Source organism: Strix aluco, chromosome 14, assembly GCF_031877795.1.
Source record: "Strix aluco isolate bStrAlu1 chromosome 14, bStrAlu1.hap1, whole genome shotgun sequence".
In the NCBI taxonomy this organism is placed as follows: Eukaryota; Metazoa; Chordata; class Aves; order Strigiformes; family Strigidae; genus Strix; species Strix aluco.
Window position 1 is genome coordinate 22841695 of NC_133944.1, and position 15346 is coordinate 22857040.

The following is a 15346-nucleotide window of genomic DNA, read 5'->3' on the forward strand; positions in this document are numbered from 1 at the left end:
CGCGGGGCGGGGGCGCCCCTCAGCGGCTACCTGAGGGGACCCGGCGCCCTCCGTGCGGGCCCGGCGCCTCCCGCTGCGGCTTCCTCCCCCCCACTGAGGCCCCGTCTGCCTCGGGCAGCCCCGGGGGGCTCCCCAGGGTCAAACCGGGGTGTGCGTCTATCGCTCCATCCCCTCGCCGCCCTGGGGTACCCTGACCCTGACCTCCATCCCTGAGCCCCCGCCCGAGGGAAACGAGCGGTTTGCCCACAGCTCTAAAACATCCAGCGTGAGGGCGAATCCTTCCGGCCTGTGCCTGGGGAAGGCGGTTTGTGGCGGGGAGATGTCTCCAGGTCCGTCCCCAACCGGGAAGGGTCCATCCCTGCTTCCCCGCGCTCGCCTTCGTGTCGGGCTGTCGTGGACCCTCCCCGGCTGCTCTGTCCCCGCTGTGGGTGTGGACAGCGGAGCGAAAGCGCTGGGCCGGTGTCCGTCAGGGGCACCCTGGGCACTTGTCTGTCCTCCCCGAGGCAGGCTGGCTGTGGGTGGGGGGCACAGAGAGGGGCTGTGTGCCTGGCGGGAAGCGGGGGGGTGCTGGCAAGGGCACGCAGGGTGTGATGTCGGCTCCCGAGGCCTGCGACAGCCGCGACGCCTTCCCCTGTGTCCCCCCCCTCCGCCCCCCGTTCCTGACGTCCTGAGCGCGGCTGCGGGAACACAATGAGGCCCTGAGGAGCGCGGCTGCTCTGGCTGAGGAAACGGCTGCCGGCTTCCTCCGCACAGCCCTGCCCTGGCCCCCGCAGCTCACACAGCCTGGAGACCATGGGCATGTCTGCGGAGGACGAGCACGCCGCGAGCCCCAGAGGTAACGGGGACGCTGCGGTCACTCCCCGGGGAGCTGGCTGCACTGGGCAGGGGAGGGATGCTACTGCTTGCAGCACATTTTGGGGGCTCCCCTGCCCTCTGCCTCACCACCCCCTGGACCTTTTCCCTGTGCTGGGGTTGGTGCCTTGTGCTCTTGTGGGGATGGAAGCCCGGCTCTGCTTCCTGATGGTGATAACGGCGCCAGGGGCAGCGCTGCTCACTGCACAACTCGTCCTCAAAGCCACTGACCTCCTCTGAAGCCCCCCAGTCCCCAAGGGTGCCCGTGCAGGCACGCTCCCCAGCAGAGTGGAGCCTGGCTTGGCACTGGGTGACATCCTCGCAGGGCTGCAGAGAGTTGCTGGGGATGGGGCAGGGGGAAACGATGAAACCGGGCGCTGGGGATGGGGGCTGGCATGTGATAACTGTGCTGGTTCTCAGCTCTCTGCTCTGGCCAGGCGGCCTTTGGCATGGCTTCGGACCCTGTGCCAAGGGGGACACCGTGGTCCCCCCACAGCTGCGAGGGGGCTTTCAGGAGACTGTGAGCCTCCCGTCCTCACCGCAGCCTGCCTCTCCTTCATGCGAGAGCTGCCATCTCTCCATCCCTCCTGCTGACTCACTGCCAAAGCCTCAGCCCCGCTGAGGGCTCTCCAGGTGCCATCAGACCCCCCTCAGACAACGCAGCCTTGTGTTTGGGGGGAGCGCTGGGGATGCGCGCTCAGCCTGGGGGACAGCCCGAGCTGGCAGGCTGGGTGGCAGCTCGTCGGGGCAGCCTTCTCGCTGCCACAGCCACTGTGACAACCCTGGTCCACCGCGGTGGTACCTCAGGGGGGGCCCCACGGAAAGACCTGCTTGCTGCCACGCTGTCTGGTTTCCCACATCTGGGTGTGCTTGGAAGTGCGCTGGCAGCCAGCTTCCTGCCTCTGGCCTCAGGGGCCCTTCCTGCCCCACCGGGAGAGGCTTCGTTGTGCTCATTAACGCCTGGCTTCATCCCCAGATGAGGAGTGGCCGGAAGCAGAGAAGGCTGAGAAGTTGGCCAGAGGAGCTGCTCTGAAATGGGCTTCAGGGGTGTTTTACCGCCCCGAGAAGCTGGAGGGGCTCGGGCAGTACCGGAACCGAGAGACACAGAGGAACCGCTCCATCCAGTCCCGGCTGAAGGTGGGTGTTTGCCACAGCCCACCCCATGGGTACCCAAGCAGGGATCCCAGCCAGGGTCCCCTCTTCTGCGTTGGATCATCTTTGTGTCCACTTCTGGCAAAATCTTGTCCTTTGGTTGGCACTTGGTGGGAGAAATGCAATTGTTTGGGGGAAAAGATCTGGCAAACTCCACCACCACTCCCTGCCCTACCCCTGGGCAGTGTCTGAAGTGTTAAAATGAGTCTCCCGTGACCATCCTTCAAAACAAAACCCCGAGGGTGTTCAGCGTGTCCTGTGTGCGGGAGTCAGCGCTCCCCAGCACCATCCCACCCCAGCACCGAAAGCTCCCCTTCCTCGTGGCTGGGAGCTCCAACCTGCCCCTTCCTCGTGGCTGGGAGCTCCAACCTGCCCCTTCCTCGTGGCTGGGAGCTCCAACCTGCCCCTTCCTCGTGGCTGGGAGCTCCAACCTGCCCCTTCCTCGTGGCTGGGAGCTCCAACCTGCCCCTTCCTCGTGGCTGGGAGCTCCAACCTGCCCCTTCCTCGTGGCTGGGAGCTCCAACCTGCCCCTTCCTCGTGGCTGGGAGCTCCAACCTGCCCCTTCCTCGTGGCTGGGAGCTCCAGCCTGCCCCTGCCTGCAGATCCCTGCAGGAGAAACTCCATCTCTACACACATCAGGAAGGGCTGTCCCCGGTCCCCAGGCACACCTCCCTGCTCAGGGCGACCCTTTTTGCATAACCTGAGGAATGATTAACCTCAGGACCCGATCGATCTGAGCACCCCAACCTTCTCCTGATTATTTTGGAGATGGTTTCTCCTACCTGAATGCGGGTGAATTGTCCAGGAGGCAACTTGTTTCAAGTGATGTGGCCTCAGAGAAAAGAACTTGCTTCTGGTGACACTGGGTAAAAGTGCTTCTTGGCGCCAGGAGTTAAATGGGCGGACAGGGCATGGAGATGTGCCAGTGCCACTGCAGGGCTGGAAAAGATGGAAATCCATTTGGGAGGAGGGTTCATTTGGCCACTGAGGCGCTTCATGCCATTAATATGCCTTGGGGGGGGTACACGGGGGCCCTGTGGCCTGCTAATCTTTTGCAAAAGCAAAGTAATCTTTTAAAAATGAAAGGAGACGTCTGGTTACTGCTTACCCTGCTGCCTTGGCCACCTCAAAGTGATGCCCTTCTCCCACCTCAGGCACAGCAGCAACTGCCTGCCCCCACCCCCCCCCATCTCCCCCAACCCCATATGAGCCATTCCTGCTGCTAGAGCGGGTTTCTTGAAGCTGGGTCCGATGGAATGGGGTCATCACAAAAGATCTGAGGGATGTAATCGTGTGATGGCAGAAGCAGGTGTGACCCTGTGGGGCTGGGAGAGTGCACGCAAGAGAGACCTTGCAGGGCTGGGGCAAAGAGCCTGCGAGGCCTCCAGCCTTTGGGAGCTGCTCCACTGCCCCTCCATCCTCTTCTGCTCCCCAGTCAACTGTCCAGTCCTACCTGGAGGGGGTAAATGCGGGGCTGGAGCAGCTGCGGTCGGCGGCTCAGGAGGTGCAGAGCGTGTGCCAGGACCTGGGGGCTGCGCGGTGGGCCCTGCTCGATGGTGCGGACCGCTTCCAGGGCCTCCAGCAGATGCGGGCGCTGATGGCGGAGCATGTGCAGCTGGCCTCGGTGGTCCAGGTGCTGCCCCAGCTCTTCTCAGGTAAGGTACTGGCCCAGTCCTCGTGGATTTGGGCTGGAGGGCACTGGGGAGAACATCACTCCAACACCAGGCTCTGCGCAGGACTGGCAGCAAAGCTAGAGCAGGTTGCTCTGGTTGGGTGGATGGAGGTGCCACTGCCTCCCCAGGGCCTGACCCAGAGCCCCACATCTCAGACCCTTCCCCTCACCATCTCCCTGCTAACCTGCACCCGTGCCCCTGCTGCCAAGCCCCTTCGCCCCCCCGCACTCAATCCTGGCATCTCTCCTCCCTCTCCCACAGTCCACGAGGTTTTTTCCCATACCCTGCAGCTGCTCCGTGGGCAGCACCTCCTGGAGGCCCACGCGGAGCTCATGATGATGGAGCACCTCCGGGATGACATCCTCTCCCAGCTGCACCTCCGCGGGCTCTCCAGTGCCCAGGCAACTGTGCTGTCCTACTTTGGTGGCCTGCAGGAGCTCAATGAGAGCCTGGCCAAGCAGCTGTGGGACATCGTGGGCAGCAGCCTGCGGCTGGTGCGCGAGGACCCAGTTCTCTTCGTCACCGCTGTAAGGATCATCGAGCGGGAGGAGAAAATAGACGATACGCTGCTCCTGGAGGCCACCTTCCTGCCCCCTGGCCGCCCAAAGGGCTGGAGGCAGAAGTTTTACCACGTTCTCCAGGAGACCATCACAGGAGCCCACTTTCATGCTGCCCGCATGGACGCTGAGGGGCCAGGGCTGGCCAGGCACCTGACAGCGCTGCAGAAGGACATCGTGTCTGAGCTGCGTGTGGTGAAGGACCTGATGGTCCAGTGTGTCCCAGCTCACTACAACATCCTCAGCGTCTGCACTGCCACCTACCACCAGGCCCTCACCAGCCACCTCCAGGACATCCTCCGAGAGGACCTGGACAAACAGGCGCTTTTCCTCCTCCTCGAGTGGACGCTTCGTGTGTACCACAGGTCAGCACCCAGCCCAGCACCAACCAAGCAGGGGATGTTGTGGAGAACAGGGTTGTCCTCCAGCACACGGGTGGGTTGGGAGAGCCCAGCTGCCTGGGGCTGACCACGGGGAGGGCAGAGGGAGAGGTAGGAACTGCTGGAAAACACAGATCTTCCCAGCCCTGTCCCACCTCTGCCCTCCAGCCCAGAGATGATGGGTCACCCTGACCTTCTCCCAGAAGTGGACGTTTCTGCTCTGGGTCCCTTGATGTCCCCTGAGCTCGTGGATCAGACAGAGAGGAAATACGTGGTGAAAGTCAAGGTGAGTGAGCGGGACAGTCAAAGGGGTACAGAGACCCAGCGACCACCACTGAGCCAGCATCTGCTCTGAGAGCAACAGGAGACCATGAGCCTGTGGCACAAGGCCCAGGACTCACTGCTGTGCCATGTGCTGGGTCTCAGGGGAGTTGGTATCTGACTTCTTGGGCTGACCGTGGTGGGTGTCCATCCCACAGGCTAGTGTGCTTGAGTGGATGCAGAGGACCCTGGAGGTGGAGTTCAAGGAGTGGTTCAGGGAAGAGGAACCTGAGACGGACCATCAGGGCTTCTTCCAGTCAGCCCTGCCTGTCATTGTCATGCAGGTGGGTGCAGCTGGGGTACGGCCATGCTGAGAGCCCCCCAAAACAGGGCTGTGGCCTGCAGCCTCTCAGTGACTCACCTCCACTCCTCTCTCCCTCTGCAGATGCTGAATGAGAATATCCAGGTAGCCTCCTTGATCACAGACTCTCTGCAGCAGAAGATCTACAACATGGCCTTGGAGGAGCTCGAGGCATTTCTGGGCCGGTCAGTGAAGCCCCTCGCACCCCTGCCCATCCTCACAGACCCTGGGTCCCATGGTCAAGCACCACAGGCTGATGGTGGAGACCTGCCGTGGCGAATCCTGTGCTCACCCAGCTCCCGGAAGGCTCAGCAGCCTGTCCACCCACAGGGCTACTGTCTCAGCCTTGGGGCCACCAGCTCCCAGGGCTTGCTGCCCTAGGTGCCTCTCCCATAGCGCTGAGCCCTGCTTTCCCAAGGGGTCCACAGTGGGTCCCACTGTCCCACCCTGCCCAACAACCTGTCACTCTCCAACCCAATGGCAGGACCTGGAAAGAGCCAAGTGAGCTCATAGAATGACTTGAGCATGTCCAGAGAAGGGCAACGAAGCTGGTGCAGGGTCTGGAGCACAGGTCTGATGGGGAGCAGCTGAGGGAACTGGGGGGGTTTAGTCTGGAGAAGAGGAGGCTGAGGGGAGACCTCATGGCCCTCTACAACTGCCTGAAAGGAGGGTGCAGAGAGGGGGGATGAGTCTCTTGAGCCAAGGAACCAGCACCAGGACAAGAGGGAATGGCCTCAAGCTGCGCCAGGGCAGGGTCAGACTGGCTCTTAGGAAGGATTTCTTTGCAGAAGGGGCTGTTGGGCGTTGGAATGGGTTGCCCAGGGCAGGGGGGGAGTCCCCATCCCTGGAGGGGTTGAAGAGTCGGGTTGACCCAGCGCTGAGGGATCTGGTGGAGTTGGGAACGGTCAGTGTGAGGTTCATGGTTGGACTGGAGGAGCTTCAAGGTCTTTCCCAACTGAGATGATTCTGTGATTCTGTGAGCTGGGAGGGTTGTGGGAGGTCCATGTGTCCCCCGGAGCAGCCCCAGGTCCTTGTGGCGAGACGTCTGGGGCTCTGCCCACCCACGGTGACTGACTCGCTGTGTTGCAGTCTGCGGGAAGCCCTCATGCAGTGTGGGAAGGAGCACCAGAGGGACCGTACCATACCCAAGTACTATGTCTCTTACCTGCTGGCCATGCTCAACAACAACCTGGCTCTCAGGTAATGTGCACCAGCACCTTGTAGCTCTTGTAGCAACCCCACCACCCACAAGGAAGACATGTCCTCCCCATCCCCCTGCAGGACCAGTGTCCCCACCATGATTCCCAGGCTACCTGTCCCCTCCTTTCTTCTCTCCTAGCTCCTCTGTCTCCTCCCTGCACCCCAACACGGCCCACAGAGAAGTCCCCGCATCCCTCCAGGCTGCTCTAGACAGGATGCAGAAGAAAGCCTGCCAGCTGCTGCTGGAAGAGCTGCTCCTGGACCTGCAGGTACATTTGTCCCCAGCCTCTGAGGCTGGCAGGGCTGCAACAAACCCAGCCCCAGCAAGAACAGCCCTACTGCTACACCCCCAGGCATGGGTTTAATCCTGCCCAGGACCCCCGCCATGCACCCCATGGCCTGCTATCATCCTGCAGCCACCTCTGCCAGCCTGGCTCCCAGACCTTGATAAATTGTCTGCGGCTCACCCAACGTCTGTCGCCAGCCAGCACTGCCCTATATTGCTGGGGGAGATGGCTTGTGGCCCCCAAACCATTTACCAACTAAGCCCAGGAGCCACAGCCCCCCCCGGCTGCCTCACGCTCCTTTTTATGGCTGTTTCATGGCAGAAAACCAACAGGAGAGAGGCAATGTCTGTGTGGAGGATGCAAGCCCATGTGTGACTGCCCGAGTCATTTCCTGCCAGTGTAGTCAAATTTAGCTTTCCTGGAGTCTGGACCAAAAATCTGGAATAATTAACGGCATTGCTATTTAGGGCTTGAATGCCACAAGAACAAAGGAGCAGCTAAAGGGTGAAATGCTCACAGGCAGCTTGGAGACTGCCATGGCCCCAGCAGAGACACAGAGGGAATGTCTGCCTGCAGGCAGGAAGACAGGCAAAGACAGCAGAGGAGGAGGAGGTCAAAGCCCTTGACCAAAACCATGTTATGTCTACGCAAGGGAAGTGGAGTGAAAATTAAAAATAAAATCACAGCAGGACAGGCCAAAAGCGAGTGTGCAAGGAGCAGCTTGCTGCCCAGACCTCAGGTGCTGCCCACAAACGGGGCATCACGACCCAGATAAAGCCCTGAAACGTGGTGTCAGGGAGGGGCAACCCCTGGGTATTTTCATAATTTCCTAATTTAGACCACTCTTTCTATTTTTATGTTGACTTTTGGCTGGCAGCGGGTGCTTGGGGGTGTTGCAAGGCAAAGTGGCTGTGCTGGCAGGCAGCAGGCAGGCAGCAGGCAGGCAGGGGCTGCGGGAGGTCGTGTCGCCCTGCAGCTGGCAGCTGCTGCGAGCGCGACGCGAGGCCGGGCACCCTACGCTGCTCCTCTGCTCCTTTCAGCCCCTCTGCCTGCAGCTGCCTTCCCGCAAGTGGCTCTCGGGGTCCCAGCTTGTCAGCAGCATGTGTGAAGTGATTGACAAGTATGCAAAGGACTTCTCCCGCGTCAGGAAACCTGTCTTCACGGTACGGTTGCTGCGGGGTGTCCTTCAAATGTCTGCTTGTCTGCAGGGCAGGGAGGTTGGGCAGTTGGGTGCCGTGCTGGGGTGCAGTTGCTGCTGGGTTTGCTGGAGAGCCTGTATCCTCCAGAGGATACCACCACGCAGAGTTTCCCTCAAATTCAGCTACTTTCTCTGTTCCTCTGGCCAGGGGGCTTCCCAGCAGGTTGTCCCCACAGCTTGGTGTCGTATCCAGCCCCTTTCCCTTCCTTCCCTGGGCCATGGGGATCCAACACCCAGGCGGTGCCCAGTGCTAACAGCTCTCCCCTGCCCAGCTCCTGCTGATGGAGAGTGAGTTCCTGGTGGCGAGCCAGTACCTGCGGGCGCTCATGCAGAAGAAGATGGTGTGCAAGAGCAAGGAGGAGCGGGGCCAGCTCTGCGACCGCCTGCTGCAGGACGCCACGCAGCTCCGGGAGCTCTTCTGTGGCCTGGTGAGAGGTGCCCGGGTGCAGTGGGGAGCCGGGGCTGGGCCACGGGAGGGGAGTATCACACAGCGAGGTGGGTGCAAGGAGCTCATCGCTCACCTCCGTCACCCTCCCGCTCCCCTCTGGCCCACAGCAGACGGGGTGGGTTTATCAGCCCACAGACAAGACAGGGCTGTTACACTTGGGCAGTTGTGAGGCCAAGACAGCAGGAACTGCCTGGATTAGGGACTCATGGGACCGCTCACCCTGCGCAGAGCAGGTCAGCAGGGCTGCACAGCCTTCCTCTCGCCCCGGGGGACACGCTAGAGACACCAGCCACAAGGTCTCCACGTGGGCACTGAGGACTGGGCTGCAGCTCACCAGCCACCGCGGTGGCCTCCTCCCAGTCTCGCACGTTGGCCACTCTCCTTCCCAGGGCCTGGACCGGAGCCAGCAGAGCCTGGAGGCGGTTTTTGCCCTGAGGGAGCTGATCTGCCTCAAAGACCCGACACTACTCAGCCTGGAGGTGCTGGGCTTCGTCACCAAGTACCCTGATGTCAGGTAAGAAGCCCAGCTCGGCTCTCCCACGACATGTGGTAGGTGTGAGTCTGCCCAGGGGAGCCAGGCTGGGGCTGGACCCCATGAGGTTGTGCTGCAGAGCAGGCAGAAACCTGGGCTTTTTCCCCCTCCTTCCTGAGGTTTCCTTTCCCCTGCTCCAGATTTGAGGGGTTCTTGCAAGGTCCCAAGGGCAAAGATGTAAAGGAGAAAGCAGTTCTGCTGTGGCATTCACCTATCGGTGTTTGGTGGCCAAACAAAGTGTGAGAAATCACAAATCACCAAATTGGAAATGTCAGAATCAGCCGAAACCCATGAAATGTCAAAACCAAAGTCACAAAGTTTGTCAGGGTTTTTTTTCAAACAAATTTTAAAGTTTGGTTGGTGCAAAGTACCAGCTCTCCCCTGGCCTCAGCTCAGCTTCTCTGGATCATGGGGGGTTTGCAGGCAGGACACGAGCACTGTGGACGGTGCCGTGGGCCAGCAGCACCCAGACTCACCTCTCGCTCTCTGCCCAGTGATGAGCACATCTCCACCTTGCTGGATCTCCGGGGCGACGTCTCCAAGGAGGTGCGGCACATGGTGCTGGACATGATGACGCAGCACCCCCAGGTCCTGCCCGAGAGTTACCGGCCCATCTTCAGCACCATCCTGGTCCCCCCGCCGGAGCTGCCCCTCTGCCTTCGCAAGGGCAAGTGTGCCTGACGCTGCGCCCCACGGGCGTACGGACCGCGTGGGACATCTCTGAGGCTGCACGTGGGGAGAACGGAAATGGCACGTGGCATCCCCTGCGTGCAGCACCTTGCCCTGTGTTGGGGACAGTCTGGATACGTGCCACCCTCTGGTCTTGCCTCACTAAGCCGACTGTCCCTTGTGAGCGCAACAACCCCCTGCATGGCTACAGGCTTGGGGAGGTGTGGCTGGAGCTGTCTGGAAGAGAAGGATCTGGGGGTTCTAACTGACAAGCAGCTGACCATGAGCCAGCAGTGTGCCCAGGTGGCCAAGAAAGCCAACGGCATCCTGGCTTGGATTAGAAATAGTGTGACCAGCAGAAGCAGGGAGGTGACAGTCCCCCTGTGCTCTGCACTGGTGAGGCCACACCTGGAGGGTTGTGTCCAGTTTTGGGCACCTCAACACAAGAGAGATCTCGAGGTCTGGAGCGAGGGCAGAGGAGGGCAACGAGGCTGGGGAAGGGCCTGGAGAATAAATCCTGTGAGGAGAGACTGAAGGAGCTGGGACTGTTCAGTGTGAGGAGGAGAAGGTGAGGGGAGACCTCATCACTCTCTACAGCTCCCTGAAAGGACATTGTAGAGAGGTTGGTGCTGGTCTCTTCTCACAGGTGATTAGTGACAGAACAAGAGGGAACGGCTTTAAACTGCAACAGGGGAGGTTCAGACTGGACATGAGGAAAAAATGTTTCCCAGAAAGAGTGGTCAGAGAGTGGAACAGGCTGCCCAGGGAGGGGGTGGAGTCACCACCCCTGGGTGTGTTTAAGGGTCGTTTGGATGAGCTGTGGGGGGATGTGGTGTAGGGGAGAACTTTGTAGAGTCGGGCTGAGGGTTGGACTCGATGATCCCGAGGGGCTTTTCCAACCTGAGCGATTCTGTGATTCTGTGATCAGTCCCGGGAGCCCCAGGTCAGGAGAAAATCAACCCATAGCTATTTAGCTGGCCTGCTGAGGCAGTAATTGAGGGCTGCTCCAGTCTGGCCTATTAATAGCCTGAAGAAGAAAGAGGAGCTGCAGATCAGAGGACAGGAGTCTGCAGCGGGGCTGAGTCCCACGTCTCCATGGGGCTGCAGAGATATTTGGGTTTCCCCGAGTCTCCAGACAACCCGCTGAGCCAGCGTGTTACCACGCCAGCTCCAAGGCAGACTGGAGCCTTGCTAGACCCAGCCTTGCAGGAGGATTTTAGCCCCGGGAAGTCTTCCTCTGTTTTGGCTCAGCCCAGAGGTCTGGTGTTGCATCTCCACCAGCCCAGGCCCTGCACAGAGCGCAGAGAGCGGCTCAGCCAGCTCACCGTGGCTCATGGCCGCAGAGGAGAATGGCACAAGGGGGTCTCACCACCCTGGGTAGCACCGTCAGCCCTGTCCTGGCCGGGGGGAAGGGGCAGCTCCACGTTCCTGCTGACCTGCCCAACTCCTGGCCCCAGCTTTTTTGTCAGCATCCAAGACAGGACTGGAGGCCGAACCTCTCGGAGCACATGGTTGTGTCTGGCATGTGACATCCTCCTGTCCCAAGGTTCCTCCATGACGGTCAGCACCGCTCTGGAGGCTCTTCCTCCATCCTCTGCTGCTGTCCAGCCCTTGGTCATCTCCTCCCCAGGTGCCACGTGAAGATCAGGAGCAAAGCCTGTCTCTGCCTGCATCCTTATGGCCAGCCCCTGCCGCACTCCACGCTCTGCCACGCTTCCTGCCTCGTGGCGGGCTGGATCCTGCTGTCCCTGTGTGGCACCACGGCCAGAAATAAAGGCTCTGCCATCACTCACCAGCGTCCAGGCTCTGCTCCCCAGTGGGTCAGGGCAGGGATTGGGGCACGTGGGTGACACAGAGGCGGGGGGGGGGTTGATCCTCATGCACAGCATCACCCCAGAGATGGCTCCCTACACCCAGTGCCACCTCGGGAGCATCACCCGGGGACACGGGGGATGATGGAGACACTACGTACACCCCCGGATGGAGAGGACTGTACTGTTCCCCCAGCTGCAGCAGTGTGGGGCTCAACCTCAGCTCAGGGAGGTGCCCACTGGCCTGCCTGGGGCTCGCACTGTGCTTGCCCAGCTTGCCACGCTGGCCACAGTTCCCAGCCTGCCTGGGAAGGCGTCTGCCCTCCCCACCTGCCCTCGCTGGCTCTGGGACAGGCTCACCTGCACCAGGGCCAGGTTCAAGGGGTGGCCCTGGGCCCTGGGAATGGCCAGCTGGAACCGGGGCTCTCCCAGGCTGGGGTGTCACAGCCACATGGGAAAACAGCTCTGGTGCCAACAGATCTGAAACAGACCTGGGGATGGGGTGACCTCCCACACCCCAGGCAGTGGCACCTGTCCCAGCACATCCAGCCCCATTGCTACCCCAGCTGTGTGCCCACAAGCAGCCCCCTGTGCCCCCCATCACAGCCCTGCAGTGCTCCCCTCTCCAGCTCCGCAGGCTGTAGTAAGAACTGACACAACTCATTACGGCGATAGCCCAGGCACCCCAGGGTGCCTTTTGGCAGCACGTTCCCACGTCCCCACTTGCATGCGACAAGGTAGGTGCCAGGTTTGGCCCGGCGCTGCTGCCTGCAGCTGGCAGAAAGCAGCAGGGGGACCTTGCCCTGCCTGGCTACGAGCCACACAGCTCCCGGCTGCTATAAAGCTCATGGCCCTGGGGACACGGCCCTGTCTCCTGCCAGGATGGCGTTTCTGTGGGCAGTTGCCTGCCTGGCCCTTGCCACAACTGTCTCAGGTAAGTGCTGCCCGCAGGCACGGGGACGTCTCAGGGTGCAGCAGCACCAGGGCACCCTGGGGATGGTGACACCGAGCCGCCCACACCAGCACAGGCAGCCCCCAGGTGTGAGCCCAGAGCTGTTGGGGTCACCCTTGTGCCCCTTTGCCTCTCCCACAGGCTGCGGGGTGCCCGCCATCAGCCCCTCGGTGTACTACAGCGAGAGGATCGTCAACGGGCAGAACGCGGTGCCCGGCTCATGGCCCTGGCAGGTGTCCCTGCAGGTACAGCACCGTCCCGCTCCCCAGCGTCGGTGTCCTCAGCACCGCAGCGGCACGGCACGGCGAGCGGGTGCTGTGGCTGGGAGGTGGGCAGGCACCAAGGGGAGCCACGACACCCTCTGCCTGTCCTTTGGGGGGGTCTCAGCCTGCCCAGCCCCAGCTCTTCCTCCCTTTTTCCCCCCCAGACCCGCTCAGGATCCCACTTCTGCGGTGGCTCCTTGATCAACGAGAACTGGGTCGTCACGGCTGCCCACTGCAATTTCAAGTGAGGAGCAATGCCTGGCCAGCCCACGCCAGTGCCACCCAGCCAGGGCAGGCGCTTGGGGCACGCTGGGCACCACCGAGCAGCGTTTGGGACAGCCCCTAAAACCAGCACCTGCGGAACTGAGCAGCCCGGGGCTCCCTGCCCGGCTGTCCTCATGGTGGGGACACAGCGCATTGTGCGCGGGCAGGCCCCGGTGCTGCTCCTGGCCCCGGGTGCTGGTTGCCGTGCATCCCCCTGACTCCCTTTCCCTCTCACAGCCCGTACTCCCACGTCGTCGTCCTCGGGGAATATAATCTCAACTCCAACTCAGAGTCCACTCAAGTGAAGACCGTGTCTAGGGTGAGCCGGGCTGACGCTGCCACGGTCCTGGGACGGAGCTGCAGCTCTGTGCTGTGGCTGCTCCCGCAGGGCAGCAATGAAGTGCTACGGTATCTCTCTGCAGGCCATCACGAACCCCAACTGGAACGCCAACACCTTCAACAGCGACATCACCCTGCTGAGGCTCTCCTCACCCGCCCAGCTGGGCCCCCGTGTGTCCCCCGTCTGCCTGCCCCCCGCCAACCTGGTGCTGCCCACCAACCTCCAGTGTGTCACCACGGGCTGGGGACGCACCAACCCCAACTGTACGTACTCCGCAGCCTCGCGCAGGGCTGCTTGCGGCTGCCATCCCTCCTGGGGGCTCCGCAGGGGCCAGGGGTGCCCCTGGGGGTGACACCTTGTGTGCATGGGACAGGGCAGGGGGGCAGTCGGGTGGTTGAGTAGCCCTGTCTGCGCACATACAAGCGTGCATAGGTGTGCGCTGGTGCAAGCACGGGTGTAGGTGCGTGCTTAGGAGGGGGATGCGTGCAAGCCCCAGGGATGAGTGTGCGCGGGCACAAGCTTGCACGAGACGATCCCACCTGGGAAGATGGGGCACATTGGTGTGGAGGGGCCAGGCGCTTTGCACGGCAGCACCCGTGTGTTTGGGAGCTTGCCCAGGGTGCCTGTGCGCTCCTGAGGGCCCCAGGAGACCCACCAGGACCGGGGTGATTTAATGGTGCTTCTTTCCCCTAGCCCAAGCCTTGGCAACGCGCCTGCAGCAGGTAACGCTGCCCTTGATCTCCTCGAGCCAGTGCATGCAGTACTGGGGCAACCGCATCACCAACTCCATGCTCTGTGCTGGCGGGGTCGGCGCCTCCTCCTGCCAGGTAAGGAGCTGAGCTCCCACTGCACCGCGGGGGGGAGGAGGAGGAGGAGGAGGAGGAGGAGGAGGAGGACACGGGGTCTTGCCTCTGTGGAGCCAAAGATTTAACCTAGAGCAGCACCCGGGTGTGAGCAGGGGACCAGGTGGCAGGGACCTGTCTGGAGCATGTGTCAGAACGATGAAGCAGGAGGTTGTCTTCTCCCCAGGGTGACTCTGGCGGACCTCTGGTGTACCAGAACGGGAACGTCTGGACCTTGATCGGCATCGTCTCCTTCGGAAACAGCAACTGTAACGTCCGCACGCCGGCCATCTACACCCGCGTAAGCCTGTTCCGAAACTGGATCGACTACGTTGTTTCTCAGGGTTAGAGCCAGTGCCGGAGGGATCCCTTCGCTGGGTGCTGCTCCTGGCACGATGAGCTCGGCAGAGCCGGCAAGGGGCCGAGCTGGAAGCAAGGCACCCCACCTCCTAATAAAGCGTCAACGTTTGTTTGTGCCAAGTGCTGCCTCTGGCTCTCTTCCTCTCGTGCTGCAGGCCGGGGTGGAAGGCGCACAGGGCCCAACCCCGTGGTTGGGTGCTCCTCTCCTGAATCCCAGCACCTCCCAGAGCTCAGTGCCCAGCTGGGAAGGTGCTGGGGAGGTGCTGGGCAGGACATGATGCACAGGCAGCGGGGGAGCAGGGCTGGCTGTGGCTCAAGGGCTGCTCGGGGGGTCTTCAAGCACATGGATTACAGCCTGGCACCAACCCAGAGACCACCATAGCGTTGAGGGTGGGTGATGTGTAGTCTGGAGGAGGCTGAGGGGAGACCTCATGGCCCTCTACAACTCCCTGAAAGGAGGGTGCAGAGAGGGGGGATGAGTCTCTTGAGCCAAGGAACCAGCGCCAGGACAAGAGGGAATGGCCTCAAGCTGCGCCAGGGCAGGGTCAGACTGGCTCTTAGGAAGGATTTCTTTGCAGAAGGGGCTGTTGGGCGTTGGAATGGGCTGCCCAGGGCAGGGGGGGAGTCCCCATCCCTGGAGGGGTTGAAGAGTCGGGTTGACCCAGCGCTGAGGGATCTGGTGGAGTTGAGAACGGTCAGGGTGAGGTTCATGGTTGGACTGGAGGAGCTTCAAGGTCTTTTCCAACCGAGATGATTCTGTAATGTTACCTGGAATGGCCTCGCCACCAACCCAGGTGTGAAGGTCTCCAGCACCAGCGGGTCCCACCAGCATCAGCTCCTCCAGGAAAGGGATTGTGGAGCTCCCTGGGCTCAGCACAGGCAAGTGCTTCTTGGCTTGCGATGGAGAGTGGGTGCTGATGGCTGCACGGGATCTGAAGAGATCC

General features: G+C 61.7%; 2 protein-coding genes across 5 annotated transcripts; both read left to right on the forward strand.

Annotated features, from left to right (window-relative positions):
- Nucleotides 1–24: 24 nt before the first annotated feature.
- EXOC3L1 (exocyst complex component 3 like 1) lies at nt 25–11358 on the forward strand. 2 transcript variants are annotated; one of them, XR_012625105.1, is made up of 13 exons: nt 25–835; nt 1829–1989; nt 3440–3659; nt 3939–4599; nt 4783–4900; nt 5094–5219; nt 5321–5421; nt 6326–6436; nt 6576–6705; nt 7764–7886; nt 8194–8349; nt 8730–8883; nt 9396–11358. XR_012625105.1 is itself a non-coding variant. In XM_074839717.1 (13 exons), the coding sequence occupies exons 1-13, from the start codon at nt 793–795 to the stop codon at nt 9580–9582; spliced, it is 2262 nt and encodes a 753-aa protein (XP_074695818.1). In that variant the 5' UTR covers nt 25–792; the 3' UTR covers nt 9583–11358. The 2 variants fall into 2 exon arrangements, 1 of the variants encoding a protein (XP_074695818.1); XM_074839717.1 differs by having other exon boundaries at nt 8759–8883.
- CTRL (chymotrypsin like) lies at nt 11248–14521 on the forward strand. 3 transcript variants are annotated; one of them, XM_074839750.1, is made up of 7 exons: nt 11248–11386; nt 12475–12578; nt 12761–12840; nt 13098–13179; nt 13283–13463; nt 13894–14027; nt 14230–14521. In XM_074839750.1, exons 1-7 carry the CDS (start codon nt 11248–11250, stop codon nt 14389–14391), a joined length of 882 nt encoding a protein of 293 aa, XP_074695851.1. In that variant the 3' UTR covers nt 14392–14521. The 3 variants fall into 3 exon arrangements, with proteins under 3 accessions (XP_074695851.1, XP_074695852.1, XP_074695850.1); XM_074839751.1 differs by having other exon boundaries at nt 11294–12315; XM_074839749.1 differs by having other exon boundaries at nt 11294–12578.
- The last annotated feature ends 825 nt before the right edge of the window (nt 14522–15346 follow it).